Here is an 18812-nt window from a genome sequence, read left to right as displayed (position 1 = left end):
ACTAAAACTATGCTCATGCTGTTTATCATGGTGTCTAACGGGGTCAATTAGTTACGCCTTCCTTTGTCTCGTGACAATTATGTCGCTGCCGAAGAAAATTACATGTACATCTACATTAATGTATTTCAAACATTAAACATCATAAAATCAAAATGCAAGTGTCCATGTAAAGTTTTAATTAAGCATATTTTCGAAGAAAGTTTTAAAATTTGGTGGTTCCTTGAATGTAGACGCAGTTGAGTGGCAGCGGATCTCCCGCCAAATCGCTTTGTTAGGGCGCTAGCTGTTCAGTTGGCCAATCAGAACGGACCGCGCTCAACGTTCGCGCGCGCGCCTTTATCAAAAAACCGATAATGCTTTCGAAGCGGACTTCGCTAAACAATAATAAAATCACTTAAAATAAACCGTTTATCAACCACAAGCCACAACACTGGCGACCTCCGCGCCGCGAACACATCCTTTGTTCACAGAAAAAAAAGAAAAATTAAAAAATAAACAGAATCCGCGGCAGTCCGGTTTCGTTCCCGCGCTGAATCGGCTTCGAAATGAAATAAAAAGTTTGTTGGCGGGAACAATAAATACTCACAGTAAGTTTGTCAACTATTTTGCAAGATGTTATTATTATCAAACAATCATTGTAAATAGGAGAATGTTTTTAATGTGAGTAGTTAAGAGTGCAAGTCAACGGAGTGCATTGAAAGTGACAGTGCAGTAAGTGGGATCAATCATGTAAAGTTGACCACGATTTAAGTATTAGTACCACTTTCATTCGTTCGAGTATCCGGTTCTTTTACCCTCGCCGTAAGTAGGGTTACCGTACTATATTAAGGGCCTGTTTCACAATGTCCAAGTAAAGTATTTGATAGCTAATTAACAAATAACTTAACTGCCAGATAAAACTACCTTCAGTTGTAAAGGTATTTATCTACCAGTTAAGCTTATTTGAAGATTGTGAAACGCCAACGATGACTTTATTCGTCAGATAAGTGGCAAGTACTTAGCTTATTCAGGACTTTACTTGGACATTGTGAAACAGGCCCTAAGTACATTATATTATATTTAATACTTTTATGAGGGGATCAAATTTTGTTTAGGTATAATATCAAGCTTTCTTCTTTACAAATACAGAAATCAAAATGACAGATAAAGACAAACTATTCATATTAGCTAATTCAGGCCAGTAACACGTTTATGAATAACGCTATTAGTGTTTATGCGCTATTAAATAGTTTCCCTAACTAGTAATGTTTTATAATATTGTCTTCTCTTCGGTTACCGCGATAGTTACTCATGAAATAAAACTAGGAAACGGATTATATCACGTATATATTCACCTGTATCACCCGTGTCACCCGTTGACCACAAACGCTGTAAAAGGGTTCGTAACGTCGGGATGTAGTATAAATTCAATATACGCGATATAATCCGTTCTCATAGTTTTATTTCATGGTAATGTTTTATTTACGTTGGTAATTCATTCACCGAATAAACTTAAGTTTGTTATGTATATGTATGAATAAGCGGCTGCAGTCATTGAATTTCAGTTGCAGAATTTGACAGTTTCGAACAACTGACAGGCCGATATCGTCCGGCGGACTGCTAGTCAGTGGGCCCCTTTAATCCAGTCATTAAACCATTTTTTACGTTCTTCTAAATTTGTCCATGAGTACCTATATATATATATAGTGTTAATAAATAAATAAAAAGTAATTTATTGTCGCAGAATAAAAAACAGTAGTAGTAACAATAAGCTTAAATTACAGCAGTATTATACAAGTACATTTACAAGTAGGAACTAACTATATATATGTATATTTTTTATTTTTTGGTTCACCAACAATTGTTTACACTTTGTTAAGTATAACTACAAACGTTTAAACTATTATCGCTTAGCGTAACAATTACTTAAAGGTAAACACCACATTTAGACAATAGGCTCGGGACAGCTCGTGCCGCGAGTCTGGCGACTGCACAGCAGCGCTGTTCTTCATCCCGCACCTAGGTATCTCTTTGCTTTTTAAGAAAAATAAAAACTAAATAGTTAGCTATAAGGGGAATACATGAGTTACCATAACCATACCTTTTCGCCTAAGTTATGTAAAGTTAAATTTCAGTTTAATCGAACATCACATGTTTAGTTAAGTTAAACAACTACTTATGCCAACTAATAATTGAAGCTGAATAAAAGCTTGAAAGCCTCACGAACGCCGGAACAATGTCTAAAACTAAATCGGATCGGAAGTCATTTAAATTCGACGAGGCTAACCGAGAAATGCAACTCGTAGTACTCCTACTAAGTGATCATTTCTCCGCTATCAGCATCGCGAAATAGGCCAGTAAAGCCAATATCGATATTGTAACGGTAGTTGGCGGTTAGTGAAGTTTAATAAATGAATTACAATTGTAACTACCCAGACTGAATAAACGACCTATTTCCAAAATGTAAGAAAACTAAGTACTAAGTAATGCTGATTTTTTTAATGAAAATCTTAAATCCTTATCTATCGGAAAATACATTAAAACCTAGAATTCATTCGACGTAGGTAAAACGTAATAAATACAATGACTAAAATATTAACAAATACAGAAAGTAAGTTCCCCGTTTGATAAAAATGAGAACTACCAAAAAACCAAGTGAATAAAGTGATTTTGATATAAGTAAAAAATAAACTATTCTGGAATGGAGTTAACAATTAACATTCGGTTATCAAAGCGATTTTGTAGTAACTATGCATTCTCTAAAGGTAAATATCATTAATTAGAGGTAGAAGGAAATAAACAATGAAAATTCATGAATTATTGTTCGAAATGCACAATCAAATAGGAATATTTGGTTCAATATGCGTCATAATTCACTTTGCCGTATTTAGGCAAATAGATCTGTTTTGTGTTTTATTTTTGCAACGCGAATGTTTTGGTAAATACGGCCTTAGGTACCACGCCTTACTTAGTATTCGCCCGAAACTGAAAATCCTAATTTTGCCCAGTAGGTAAGGTAGTGACATATATGTTTACCTATTCAATATGTATCTTAACTTCTACCCCCGAGAAAAAGCTAGGTCATTCTTTGGGATCAAAGGATAGTTATTCAAGTAAGCACGGCTTCTTTGACAACAAGAAGCAGTGCTAGATTGGGAGCTAAAATGAAGATGATGAGAAATGAGAATACGTCAATGAGGATGAACCTGTAAAGCTTAACGCAGATAGCGTTGTGATTGTGACCCTGTAAAAAACGTATTTTCCATATGCCAAATCCCAATAAATATAAACCAGTCTCTACAAACTTTTCTCCAACTTTTTTGGAACCAATTCCAAGGCTTGCGTATATTGGGAACTATTATGGTCTTGTGGGTTTTTAAGTTTTAATCTCATCGTATTGAAAGTTACCCAATTAACCCGCTGGTGTAACGTTCATTTGCATTTAGAAACAACAGGGTTTCACGTTTAGGCAAATGTAATTTATTCACTATCGGGTCTATCGGCATGTCATGTACATATTTAAGTAGCTACGTCCCGTTTCAAATATGCTTAAGTCCATTTCCGCTTTGATATGTAGAGGATTTACTGTGCAAAGCCTTTTACATAACAATGTTTACGTTTCCAAATTAGGACTGTAGGTATATCGATTGTGAGGTTCTTGAACTCAACGCCAAGTTAGTTTATCGGTAACGTATTTGCCTTTTCTATGTATTTATTGTTTGCGCACTTTTAGTTCGTTCACCAAGCGGAAATAAATAATAATAAAAATTCAATAGACTATCGCGGGATTCGTTTGGTAGATACACCTACGCTAGCCCTTCCTATTGAATAGACCGGCGTGGGAGAATCGTATGTATAGGTATAGAGTATAAGCAATAATCCCAGAATTCTATCTATTAATCGTGTTGTAAATTATAATGTAGAATATCTAGATTATTATACAAAATATACGTAACTATCTGATCTTAACGCATGTAATTAAGAGTAATTCAAAGATTGCTGATCAATTGAAAATTAATTATTAATTACATTCTATGTGAATTTATTTGGACAAAATAATAAATCTGTTACCTATCGTTAGATTCGTCAGATGCATAAATTAAAGAAAAAACATTAAAAGGTCATTGCTCCAAACTCTTGCGATTGTATCTACTTTCTTAATGCCTAGCCGGGTCATCGCATTTTGAGGTGGTCCTGCTTGACCTGCGCGTGGGCAGGTACTTAAACTTAAATCAACATTTCACTATCCATTGGTAGACTTTATTTCGTTGCGAAAAGGTTCACAAATTGCCAGTTTACTATGTCGATAATGGTTCTTACATCATCGTATGAATAATAGGTTTTCCGGTCCAATTTGGTCGTATGTATGTTTGTCTGACAAGTGACCCTACTAGTTTTTAAATCATAGGTACCTACTCATATATCGAGTATTTTCCTATCTAAGAAACTACCCCAAACCTTCAAGAAAATAGCGTACTCCCATCTCAAGGGCCGGCAACGCACTTGCAACCACTCTGGGGGTCACAGGTATCTGGGCGACGGTAATCGCAAATTACCGCATTATCTTGTGAACCAAATTTTAGTAATTACAAAACCAGAGATAACATTTATAAATTTTGCTTACTGATTTGACTTGCTTAGATTCTCGTGATTTGATTTGATATGATTTGATTTATTTATTGCGTACCTACCTATATGGTTATTCAGGTTACAAAAGCATGAATTAAAATGTACAATTTTAAGAAACAAAGTTCTTTAAGTAAACATAATTTCTTTTTTCCCTAAGGTATGTTCTATGTATGTAAATTCGAAGAGTTCAAATGCATAGTCCAAATCATAACTACACTAAATTTCCTTAAGCTCTCATACAGCGACCGACCTAATACACATAACGTTAACGTGTGAAATCTAGCAAGCTGGCTGTAACTTGTAATAATTAGATAACTGTATTTGTACCTTTTACACCTAAATGTTCTACGTAACTCGTGTTCCATTGACTTTATTCTGTATTAACATTTTAGAAAGCCTTTATATTTGAACCTGATTTATATTTGAACTTGATTTTCTCGGAAACGTCCGTTTTTGTCATGCTACTTCAGTCAACCTCAGTACTTTTTGCACCGAGACTGTCTAAAATAGCAAGACACGTTCGTACGTTTTTGTGAAAAACGATGAAAAATAATTGCACTACTTACATCTGTACTTTTGTTTTATTAATTTGTCAAAGGAAAGAAACGCTACCAAATAAATGTTTACATTAGTCACCAAGAAGTGTAAACGAAAACACTTTTTTTATTTTTTTATTTTTATTTATTTAGGCAACAAACAGTCATATACAAAAATGATGTAATAATAAGCAATGTGTTAATAGACCTTGAGTGCCCTACCTTAATTAAATAACTTCTAATCTAAAGTAGCTAGTGCTTATGTAGTACTTATGTTTGCATAATTCATCGAACAGAACCCAAACTGTCTTCCATTCCATATTATAGGTACTACGAGATTTTAAGTATAACCGTGTTGATCTCTGCCTGCACTATTTCTGACCTAGTCTTTTTGTGACTAAGACTGTGTGACAGACTAATAAGTCTATGTGTTCCTCAATGTCAGAAAATAAACGTTCCTTCCATCGTTCCTGTGTGTTCTATCGACCACACTATTATTTAACTGTACGTTTATTCGTAAATATCATGCAATGACACCAAGTCTACCAATGGTTAGTGAGTGTCTGCTGCTATCTATTTAAAAAGGTGCGTCATGTCATATTTGTCACCAAGAAAGGTAACTTCCCTACACAATTCATCGAACAGACCCCAAACTGTCACTCACTCGGATTGCGTGAGGGAAGCGTGGAGGTTCCGTCAACGGCGGCGCCCCACTGTCACAATTGCGAGGTTCCGGGCTGTCATTCCGAAAGCTTATAGACCGCATTTGAGCCAGTATAAGTGAGACCTCCGATTACACTTCGGGATTCGAAGACCACTGAAGTGAAAACTTGAAGTCTTAAAATAAATTCTTGATTGTTTTCTGTCATGAGTTATGAGCATGACGCCGGTTTATCAATTATTCTCAAATGAGTGTCGATAAAGTTAGTTAGGACATGAACATTTTTGTCGCAATACCTTTCATCTCTAGGATTAAATGTAAGTTAATCAAGATAATTAAAGTTATAAATCTAAGACAGTTTTAGCTCCGAAACCGAACAGGCGTATTTATTTTTAATAAGAGCAAAGATAATAATATATGTAGCTCCGTATAAGATAAGTAAAGTCTAAGTAAATAACGTGCCTCGGAAAATCAATAAAAAATGGAGCCATACCTTTGGCCTGTACTCGGATAGATGGCGACACAGACACATATTTTACAATTTTAACACATTATCAGTGAAAGAACATGGGTCAGTCATATGGCGTTATAAATAATATAAAAAATATATATAAAACCCGGACAAGTCCGAGTCGGACTCGCCCACCGAGGGTTCCGTACAAATATTTTTTTTATTAGGTTTGTTGTTATAGCGGCAACAGAAATAGGCACATATCATCTGTGAAAATCTGTCTAGCTATCATGGTTCATGAGATACAGCCTGGTGACAGACAGACAAACGGACAGTGGACGTTTTTACCATTTGGGTACGGAACCTTAAAAATAAAAAAAAGACATATGTATATCGCTACATATGTCACAGGCAAAGGCAGGCATTGTTATAGTTGGGTTAATTGGACCTATATGAGAACTAAAAAAATTGGCATTATTACTTTTTTTATAAAAAATTCGTCGCTTCGTTAAAAATTATACGCATTTAAAAAACGACAAAATCTGAGGAACGGATTTTTTAAAAGTTATTATTGCAATTCTTTTAATGGATTTAATAATAACTAAGTAGTGAATATTTGAGAATATTAGTTGATTTCCTTGAAACTTAATAAAAAAATAAAAATTTTCATATAATAAACCGGAAGTTAGTATTAAATATCTTTTTTTTCCAACTTGGCATTTTTTATTTTTACACAATAATGTAGCTTATGGTGTACAAATGTCCTATAAAAATTTTCATAATGGCATCTCGATTGGTTTTGAAGATTCATGAAGTAATTCGAAAGTACTGCGCGACGACGCTCCGTACTGAGCGGTAGTTCTATGTGGCAGTCTTTAAAGGCCCTAGCAAGAAAATACTGCAACATTTTATCTTACGGGTTTTTCTACTTTTACGTAACGGAATTAAAACAATAAACAATATTTCAACAGTTAAGATTTATAAAAGCAAATCATGTATTAATATTCAATCGCTATCTAAAAAATACCATATGATATGACATTTAACAGCGCCGTTTGCAATTTGCCGCGGCATAATTAGTTCTTTAATTCGCTGCTCATCAAAACTATAAAAAACGCTGGGGTGTCCATTAAATCTGGAGTTCATCGGACTTATTAGGGGCGCGTGGGACGGGGGAGGCTTTTGAATCTGGGTGGCTCCGGCGCTGTGGAAGGGCAGTCCTTCCGCCCTCGCGTGACGATGCACGGTCACTACACTGAGTTCCGCAGCTTCGGCTTGCTAGTCGTGGTTGCTCTCTAGGGGTAGGACAGACAAGACCGTGAATAGTGGGGTGCTCTGATTCGGTTTTGGGTGACCTTGAGATTTTGCAGGCCGTGAGGATGGTGGTGTGGTATAAAAGTTAATATAAATTGATAAAACAGCACACCATCATGGTCACCCTTAGATAACCATCACTTTTAAGTGCACTAACAATTTTCCTTCGGCAATTTTCAAACGTGAAAACGTTTGTAAAATGATGACGCTGTTTGTAAAATTCCGAATCTTACAATTTGCCTGCGACATATATGTATATGTATATTATTCATTTTCGTTTTAAGTTTTAATCCTGTGTCGAAAGATTGGCAGTAAATTTACTGTGATTACAAAATTTACTCGATTCTATAACATACTTGTTACGAAGCGCAAAGTTATACTGGTTAGCGTTATTAGCCTCGCATCGCCTTCTTCGAAAGCTATAACACAAGGTCCGGTCGCGTTGAACACGCTATAAACACACATGACACGACACGCATTACGTACTCAATTACTGTATAATTGCCGTGACCGCATGAAAGCGTTGCATGTGTCACACGCATCACACGCATGTTCAACCCTTTGATATGTAAACGCTAAACTAAGGATAAGTTTACTTCAGTCGGATTTCTGTAAGAATTGACTTTTGACAGTTATTTGAGCCTTACATATATAAAGCTAAGGCTAAACAGTACAATAAGTACGCTTATGAGGGTCAATCAAAACTGTTAAAAGTCCATTCTTACAGATCTTCCTCTATGCATATAGACTGCGTCAAGAACGACTGTTATCAGAACAAGTCCGAGATATTTCTAGTATCTAGGTAAAGCTAATTCCCTTGATCCTTGATGCAGGCGGTTTAGACATTTTTGAATATGAAGTAGATCGGGAAGTGTCAGTTTGAACCGGCTTCATTAGGCTTGCGCAGTCAAACACACGAATACTTATTTTATCAATATATGTTAGATTAATCTAGTTTACGCCGTTTTCGGAGATTCAAATTATGAAAAAATGGATTTTGTAGGTGTACTATCTGGTTGGAATGGTACAAACCTTGTTTTAACTGGACATAAACTTTACTATTTTTGTTTTTATTTGTCATGCTCGTAAAGTTCGTCTTCGGAAATGGATGAAATTCTATAGGTACTAAGCAGTTTATAACCTACCTATTTGAATTACTATAGACTTTGCCTTGACATCTCTGTTAAGCAGGATTCACAGGAGTTGTAGCGAGGAGAATCGTGAAGGTGTGACGGTGCGTCAGTCACAGTAAATGACGTCATGATCATACTCATTTCGCCCATGTAATTTATACATAAAACGAAGTGAACGGAAACGCTGCCATTTAGATTATATGAGTGTGCCAATTACCTTTAAACTGCAGTAATCGGGGCACAACAACAGGAATGTATGTTACAGTTTAGATATGTCCATAGTCCATAGCTACTATAGTATTATGGTCTATCAATTTCAAATATATTATTAGATTTTTGCTATTTTATACATATTTGCTGTGAAAAATGTATGTATTTACATAATTTTTCTATACGTAGAATATGATGTTTTGTATTCATTTGTAGATATAAAATGACTCGATTAAACCTGACCGAATCAGGACCGAATTATTTGTAGAATTGTAGAAACTAAACTGGCTATAAACTTAATGCTGTTTTAGTAAGGTTAACACTTAAATTATTCAAGTAAGTACCTAGTTACTTTTATATTTAGGTAAGCAGTACGCAGTACGTATCATTATGAAACAAAAACATTAGTATGTCTCTTCTACATAAAATTTGCATATGCAATGCTTATTAAAATCTAACAATACAATACGTCGATTATCCTAGATAAAACCTGAAATTACTGCACTACTCCACCTTATCATCCGCCTCTAAATCGGTTTCGTGATGTGGTAACCGACAGTGCTAATCATATCCCATGATAATGTGGTTACATAGTGCTTATATAGTGGTTTGGATATCCATTGTGTTTTGAATGAGATCCGTTATTACACATTTATTATAAATAACCACATCGTTACAGTTACAGGTCTACCACTTATCTCAGGCCGTTGGTAAAGAAGTTAGGTAGGGTGGTGGCACCAGTAATGGAAAAGAACCAATTATGGACATCTTTTCCCGTAAACTCAATTTTTAAGAAACAGACACTATATTTTTAAAGTAATAACACTGTGTTCAGGTAACTGATAGCCAAAATAACTATAACTTATAGTAAAGATTATAAATGGTGGGCGACAAGTTTCCTGTCCATTACTGGGTACTACTGTGCTGTAAAGTACATGGTAATTTTCTTGTAGAAGATAGCTGACTTTTGGGACTAGTTTATATTACATCTTTGCTTATTTAATATAATACAAATCAGCTTCATGCAGTCAAGCCTTCTACCAGTCATAGCTGAGTATAGTAACTTTCTAATCAACCGCCATAGTTAAATGGTAGGTATACGTAAAGGATGTCTTCTCTTGTATACCTAGCTGTTTTGATAAATGAGAAAACAAAATCACTGCACTAGTTATATGATATTTATATTTCTATTGCGGTCTAACGCAGCGTCTTACGTAATCGAACAACTCGCGAACGCGAAGCGAAGCGGCGCGGCGCGGCACCGCGGGCCCACGGCGTTCACGTTCGCAACGAGATCGCCCACGTAGGACACTTCTTCTATAGGTATCAAGGATTAATTAACCCCGCACCGCATCGCTTCGCTTTGCGTTCGTGTGTTGTTCGCCTACGTAGTACGCTACGTAATCCAGATCTGTATTGACTGCTGAGTTCTAATTATAAAAAATGTGTCTACGTAAGGCCTGTTATCGTTGTAAATTTTTGAAATAAATGTTAACTCCGTATAAGAGTCTGAAAATTGAAAGATGAATGAGGTCATAGGTATTTTCGCACAATTTAATGCTTGTGCATTGCATCAAGAAGTAATATGATGATGATTTCACAGATGGTGCCGAATCACTGGGCGTTGGTAGTGTTGCTGGTGCAACTGGTCAGATGCAGCGAAAACAACGTTAATTTAGGAGGACCCGAGTAAGTTTTAATATATTATTTGTTTATTATCCTCTTAGAGAGACCCCACACAAGCGTCTATAGTCAACTCCATGGCTGCTGCTCGATGCAGCGACACCATTTTCCATAGCTGATAGCGCTGACTAAGTCACCGACTCTCAAAAGACGCCAGCGTGGGGGTCTCTTATTCATAACTCTTAAATTGTAAGCTATTGGGGCCAGGCATGACAGTGTGCGTATATTAAGACAAACGCGAAACGCGAGCGAAGCGTCACCGTTTCAACTTGTTCATTAAGTATGTTTTCTCTTGTCCGGCTGTTCCCCTCTACAGGCATTTCTTAACCGATTTCGTAAATTTTCGTGAACAGGTTAGATAATTTTGTATGAATTTTTCTGTTGATTAAGTTTTTGGAAAGTTTCAAAATAGCGCAGCCATACCTACATTAATTTTAAATTAGACAAAGACTTGCGAGGTCTACAGCTCACAGAGATTCTAGTAGGTATAAATAAATAAAATAAAAAAGCCGTTTATTCCTTAATATCGTTACAATATTATAAGAGAAATATCGAATTAATAGTGCATGCATAACTTATACTTTATATTTTAAATTTTAAATAATTTACTGTATGTCCACAAAATAATTATTTTTATCATTTTTTCATTATGTTGATTTTAATATAATTTATAATTCAATTATTTTAATAAAATTTAATTTTTCAATTTGGTATATAAATTATGTCTTAGATATTAAGGACCTCTCTCGAGTATAGGCCTCCTCCAACTCCTTCCATTTATCTCTAGTTTTTGCTTCTTCAATCCAGTGTTTTCCTGCTATTTTAGTAATTTCATCTGACCATCTTTCTAATGGTTTTCCTTGCCTTCGTTTTCCCTCTGGACCCGGCCTAGTAGGTATATCATTGTCTTAATATCAAATTGTAGGTAGCAAAATGTGATTCCAATTTAGTCCATAGGTATATGATACGGGCAGTATATAATTAAGTTAGTAATAAGAATGATTTTAGCTAATAATACTTAACACCATTTTTCTTGGTTAATTTGGATCCTTCACGTTAGTGCATCTTACTAATTGTTCGACCGCCTCACAGCTCTTAATTATTAATGCTGATAACTGCATAACTCAAGTCAAGAATATCAGTTAACATGTCATATAAATCTCTTGTTATTAATGTATTTCAATTAAACCTCGCTCAATCAATTGCAGCTTCGATTTCTTGTACGACTTTATGAGCCGTAACACTTCTTCAGAATTAATTATGTGAGCTACGAAGGCTCACGAGCATACTGTTATCATTACAAGATTCTCAATAAGTAGATAGGTATGTATATTTATTTACCAAAATGCTAATTTTTTAGTGCCAATGCATAATTTCCGGAATTTATTTTTATCCAACATAATTATCAATGTCAATTGGTTGGTACCATCGTGACCATAGTCCACGCAGTTAAACCTTTTATTGCAAATAGGTACGACATAAGACTATGAATCGTAAACTAATTTTGCTGTTTTACCGGTGTTAAGATTGAAGATAATGGAACATGACACATACTTTTTATATTATGTTGTATTATTTAGTAAGAGTGTTACTGTTCTAATTAATTAGGTTTACCAATACTGGGTGATTTTAGGGTCGTGGTCCTGAAACACCAAAAATGTCTTAAGAAGGTCATATTAAACAAATTTAGCCATGGGACTAACCACAAAGTCGCGAAATAAAATCTAATTGACACCTAGAGGGCCTGAAGTAGACGAAGCGTGTGGGCCCCAGAGGTATATTATTTTTCACGAGTTCCATATCGGTCCAATGAGAAAATTTGTTTAATATGGCCATCTTAAATACATTTTTATTATTCGGGATTACGACCTCAAAATCATCCACATAATTAACGTCATAATGAAATTTAATCGCGTTAGACCCGTTAATGACATTAATTATATCCAGTAGGTATAAGTATACAGTATACCTATTATGCGACGCTGCGCAAGCGCTGCGCCGCGACGCTCCGAAGGGTGCGCGACAGCCGCCACAGTCTGGGCCGTCGAGGCAGGGAGATGGGACAGTGCACTTATTAGGCACTGGACCTCCCAACATCTTAGTTTAGGTACTGACATAGTAATTTAAGTATATTTGTAACTAACAAAATATGGATTGTATTATCGTCCGAATTAAATGATTTTTATTTATTTATTTATTTATTAATTATGCACAATACCAGGAATTTGCTAACTAATATTCTGTTGGGTGTAATTCCGGAGTATGTTCTTATTCTTACCTACAATGTACATGCAGTTAGGCATTAGCTATTTTTAAACCACTTCCAACATTATCGACGTACCTACCCAGTTTAAGCGGAACAATGGTGTCGACCATTGGTCACGAGTAACCTAAAATTAGTGGCAATGTTAGCTTTGTCGATGAATAGGAGTCAGAAACTCATCGTGCTATTACCTTGGAGTCATGGAATGAATTCATGCTGTTCTAAATGAGCTAGTTCGCACAGTGTCTGTTTTTTCTATCACATTCTCAACACGATATTTTGATATTGAAATAATTATTTATATTTCGAAAAAAAAAACCTTTTATTTTCTTCACGACGCACTTCGTATTACATGTAGTCATGTAGCCGATATGTTGTATTTTAAGTTTTTTTTTCCTAAATATGGGAAGGATTATCAACAGTATATGTATGTCACACACATACACAAAACCATGGTATGTTTTTGTCCTATATTCCCCGTAGGCGTTAAAAACTAACGCCGATTTTGGTAAGTTTCAAGGCTAAATTTCAACTGATGTTCAAAAAGAATTAAAAAAAAAAACATCATAACCTACTTACAGTATTTAAAATGTTTTGCTTTTTCTTCCAAAAACGGGACCCTATTACTAAGACTCCGCTGTCTGTCTGTCTGTCTGTCCATCTGTCACCAGGCTGTATCTCATAAACAGTGATAGATACACATAGATACATACATAGATAGATACATTTTCACAGATGTATTTCTGTTGCCGCTATAACAACAAAGACTAAAAACAGAATACAACTCTCCCATACAACAAAGGTGATTTTTTTTTCAGTTTTTTGCGTAATGGTACGGAACCCTTCGTGCGCGAGTCTGACTCGCACTTGGCTGGTTTTTTTATGAAGGGTACACGGAAAGAACATGTCTAGTCACTTAAGTAACAATTTGAGTAATCGCGGTTTTAAAATTTGGAACCATGTCAAAATGTATGGTAATTCCGTGACCATGCAGGTCTTTTTTAACTAAAAAAAAAGTTGTGTTACATAAATTATACTCGTACAGTGGTAGCAAAAGATAAAACCAATAGTTCATTAAGAGCTCTACATTTTGAAATGAAAATCACATTTTCCGAAAGAAGTGACTAGACATGTTCTTTCCATAAACCCTTCATATATTATAGGTATGCATGTTTGTTTCCAGGCCAGCATGGGGCTATAAATGCGTGTCAGAAGAAGGCTGCCAACGCTCAGACAAGCCCATCACAGCCTCAGAGACTACATTGTTTGAGAGCCTGGACTTGTGTCGGACCGTCTGTGGTCGGTTCGGGGGAATCTGGCCCAGGCCGGTCACGGCTGCGCTGAGTATGCAGACAGTGAAGATCCATCCTAACTATTTGAGGTAGGAGACTAATTGAATTTATTTCAGAAGGCCACTGCCATAATAGCACTGATACCGATTTACTCTGTAGATATAGAGTGTCGCGTTCCTGAGTGTGAGTTAGCTTTTCAGTGCTCACGGCGGGATCTGGCCCAGGCCGGTCACGGCTGCGCTTATAGGATGCTGTGAAATTGAAAATTTAATTTAAATTTAAATGACTGAATATTTTAAGAGCCTTGGGCGCTGTTGCCATCAAGGTTCATGAAGAGATTTTCTAGTGAAAATGAGAAGATATGAAAATATTTTTTTACATAGGTATGCATATTTTTTTTGTGTTATTGAATTCTATGTTTTTATACTGATTAGGAGTTAGGAGCCCAACCAAAAAGTTACATTATTAAACCCTTTAACTTCGGATGTATCAACTGACGATATCGAAGGAAAGACGCGAACCAATATTTCTATATTATCCATCATATTGGCTCATTATCTGCTATAAATGTAGATAAATCAGCTTGAAAGATCCCCTGGCGCCAATGAAATCTTTATCCGTAGGTAATATTCTGGAATACTATTAGTATTTGTGAATTATAAATAACTAACCCGAATAAACATTTCAAAAGCACTCATTAATATCAAATAAATTCTAGTATAACCGTGTGGACATCGTTCAAGAGGCTAATAAAAATAATCATAAAACCCGTAAACGTTAAGAGTTATGTGTGTGACACGAAATCGTAGATAAATATAATAGGGCAGGTGTCTCCTGGTCGTCTGCGTGGGTTATTCCTGGGTTTTTATTCACACCACTTGAATACTTAGTGTATCTCTTCTGTCCAGTATAATATGATCTAACAATAAACTGTTACTGCATTAGATCTTCATGTCAGGTTATATTAGTCACAAGCTATCGAGAGACGATATGTTTCGTGAACTTAGATAGGACCGTCGACCGCGGCGCGTGCGTCGATGACAACTGATAGCCACTTTAGGGGCAGTCAGAATGTGTCTCTAAAATAGTAGTGAGTTATTTTCGCTTTGACACTACTTTGCTCGTAGTTTGAGGGATGGGTATCGTTATGCTACTCATAAAAAACGCTTTGTCAAAGAGCTATCGACATATCGCGTATCGCTGGAAATCTGTGTTTATAGTTTCATCCGAGACGAAAACTTTTTGTAGGTAGGATACAGGAAAAGCGCTATGAAAAAGCCAGCGCAAGTAAAGGTTTTAAAACGAGTCACTTACATATTTTGATAGTAACGCATTTACCCCGGTTGACCTTAGTGGTTTTATTATCTTGTGGATAATCTGTTTGTTTTTCGTCTCCAGGTAATGTGCAAGTTGCACCCTAATCCTTTTTTATGCCACTCCTCCCCTACTTCACACCAACTATTAGCCTAGCACCCCTGCATACATTTTCATATGCAGGAGTGCTATTGTGGACTGTGCCTATTTTCTACTTTGTGGTGAAGAAAATGTTAAGACATAAGTATGTTAGATCTAGGTAATCATTTTAATTACAGCAAGTAGGTATAATAATCACGTTGATGATGTTGATGAGTATCTACTGCAATTAAATTTATATTGATCGGTGGAGATTGTAGGTAATTCCACGGTATGATGAACACTTGTAACTTATAGTGCCTTGTGCCTAGCCAAAGCCTAGGCTTGTTTTGTCTAGAGTGAAGTAGTTTGACTTTGCTTCACGTCATTTGACGTATCTGGTAACATCGTACGACAGATTTCGGCATCAACGTCAGGCAAATTCAAGCGAGTTTGCGAAATTTTGTTTAAAGTAATATTGTGCGGTGCCGCACTGTGTTGCTGGACATGTCAAGCAAAGCCCGACATCGGTAGCCCACATCGCTGGCGACTTGTTGCCAGACATGACAAGCAAATTAGTCTAACAAAATCCAATTTTTTTTTTTGTCTGCATGCTTTTCTTTTTTATGTACTATGTTGTGGCGTCAAATAAATGTATTTTCTTTCTTCTTTCTTTAACAATGTGGCATCTGTATCACATATTAGTAGTCATGCGATGTTGCTAAACACGATATCACTGATGGCCTAATGCAGTGATACATTTCTCCTTTCGTGGATACCGCTTTATGATTCTCAGTACAGTGAATACTTACCTTATAATTTATACAACACTTCCAAGTGTAATATCAAACGTGGATTTAACAGCCAGGGCGACCATTAATGCGACTATATATAAATCATTTTCGATCGATATTACTATCACGATACGAGACGAGACTTCATTGAAATCAAAACACGTTATTTTTAAAAGTTACTTTAGAGTACAGCCTACAGTTGAAATTTTTTGCTCCTTTTACAGGCCACACCCGGTATATGTAACCTATTTAAATGTTTGTAATGATAAAGCAATTTGATAAGATTTAGATACCTATTTTAATACAGTACAAAATATTGACTTATTTTGAACTGTCAATTGATGTTCGTTATTTCCATATTATTTCACGGAAATTTCTTTCGTTTTATTTTTGTGTTTTATTGCGATATTTAAACTTAATTGTTAGAATATCTTAAGAAAACATGAGTGAATAAGTGATGAAGGATTAGATGTTTGAGGTTGTATTTTTCCTTCTAATATGTTCTCACTGCTGAGGTGAAAATTTGTATGTACAACACGAGATCAGTTATTTACATTTCGTGCGCTTTTCAGTCCCTTACTATGCTCAAAATTCTATTATAGAATCTTTCGCTTGCACGAGACTCAAAATAAGCACTCGAAGAAATATAATACTTTACTCTCTTGTTGTACAAATAACTATTAATGGTGTGTATTGTTTGTATTAAATGTATTTACATAGTTGGTGATATGCGCATCGATGTATGCGCAGCATTTGTTTAATAATATTTGTTTATCATATTACGATTAATCATTGTTTGCTTATGATAATTAATATGGTAAACGATGCAATAAATTAATTCAAAGTCAAGAAGAATGCTACTAAGTATATATTATACTACTCTTTGTAGGTACTACATGTTCCATTTGATTATCAGTTTATAAGTTATTTAACATTTGTCTAAGTATGGTACACCCAGCGATTGATGTACACCATATTTTTCTAACCTATTGCCGATAAATCATTGCCTTTTTTATTTGGTTTGGTCTTCACAAACTTGGTTGTCACTGTTTGGTTGGTGACACAAAATAAGCACGGAAAATTTCCATATATAAATTACTAAATGGAGCTAACAGTTAATCGTAACAACTTGTAGATAAAAGAAGGCCTTTGACATTAATTATCTTTCCAATAATCGATTAAACGCACACAACTGAGATTTCTTTGAATCGATCATAAATAACATTCGTAAGTCGTAACTGCGTTTGTGTTTGTACCTATATCAATCCTAGTAAAGGGCACGCGCTGGGCGCAATCCAAGAGGTTTCGACTAAATATAGACAGTAAACAAAAACAACTAAGTACGTCTAACCTAGCATTAGTCATAGCCAAGCCTTTATAGGCTTTAAAACTATGCATTAAGAACTACGATACCGCATGGAAATATTGGTGGATCTAAACCAAGCGGTTGCGGGCGTTAGAAGTCGATGTGACAAATTATTGGCAGAAGATAGAGAGTCGTATGTTCAGATTAACTAGCGATTTAATACCAGATAATCTTGTGTAGGTAAATACTCGAGACTCGAGTCTACAATTTAGGAGGGGTTTAAATCTTCTCGGGTCAGAGGTATAGGGTTATAGCCGGCGTAGCTCTATTTGACGTTATAATTAGCGCATTGTACTAAATATGCCTACTTGGAAAATAATTTTTATTCTTTATCTTATCTTAGTCATTAAAATACGCGTCGAGGTCTTTAGAGAATACTCGTTGTCTTCTCATTTTCATGGATCCTATCAACAAACCTCATTTTTAATCATCAACCTATGTATAAATAATAAGATTATTAGAAACTAGTCGGTTAAAACAGTAATCTACCTATACCCACGGAAAACATATGGGACCTACCCAAAATGAAAAATAGATTAGATACGATAAAGTCAAATACTTATCCATCCGCTTCCAAATATAGATTTTTTGTGAAAAAAAAAAACGAAGTTATCTGTGAGTTTTTTTTTTGCATTATTTACACAATTATGTACCTAAAATAGGTACCTATTGAAAAACTAGTAATATTCTATGCATTTAGCAATAGGTTTCTTATTAGTACCTATCACATTACCTGGCGCTAATATCTCTGACTGCTCATAAATTAAAACAACATTTTTCTAACACAAGCCAGTTATTTATGGACTGATAAAATAAAGCATCAAATATACGTTAGTGCCATTATCTACCTTGTATGAGCTAAATTACTGAAAAAGATGTATTCAGATATTCCTAAGCTATTTAACGGTAAAATCGCGTAGCAGATGTCGCCACGACGCGAGTCCGCAAAGCTCGCGATGTCGTGTGATGTAGTCAGACATGTCAAGCAAAGTATTTGTGCATCACAAAAAAATAAAAGGAAAATCAACACCGAAATACCTGTCCGTTTGACCTAAACCAAAGATTTTTTTACACAAAGTCAGTGACCTTACACTATTCATATGTGTAAT

The 18812-nt window shown here is 35.5% G+C and overlaps 1 protein-coding gene across 1 annotated transcript in view; it reads left to right on the top strand.

Moving 5' to 3' along the window:
- Positions 1 to 252: 252 nt before the first annotated feature.
- The window catches only part of LOC134745537 (chitooligosaccharidolytic beta-N-acetylglucosaminidase-like), a 30750-nt gene continuing 12190 nt past the window's right edge, over positions 253 to 18812 (top strand). The window contains exons 1-3 of the mRNA XM_063679595.1: positions 253 to 587; positions 10517 to 10602; positions 14043 to 14240. Of these exons, the coding sequence (XP_063535665.1) occupies positions 10517 to 10602; positions 14043 to 14240 (284 nt within the window). The 5' untranslated portion in view covers positions 253 to 587. The remainder of the gene's footprint in view (positions 588 to 10516; positions 10603 to 14042; positions 14241 to 18812) is intronic.

The sequence above is a fragment of the Cydia strobilella genome, chromosome 11 (genome assembly GCF_947568885.1).
Source record: "Cydia strobilella chromosome 11, ilCydStro3.1, whole genome shotgun sequence".
NCBI lineage: Eukaryota > Metazoa > Arthropoda > Insecta > Lepidoptera > Tortricidae > Cydia > Cydia strobilella.
This window is presented reverse-complemented; position numbering and strand designations above follow the sequence as displayed.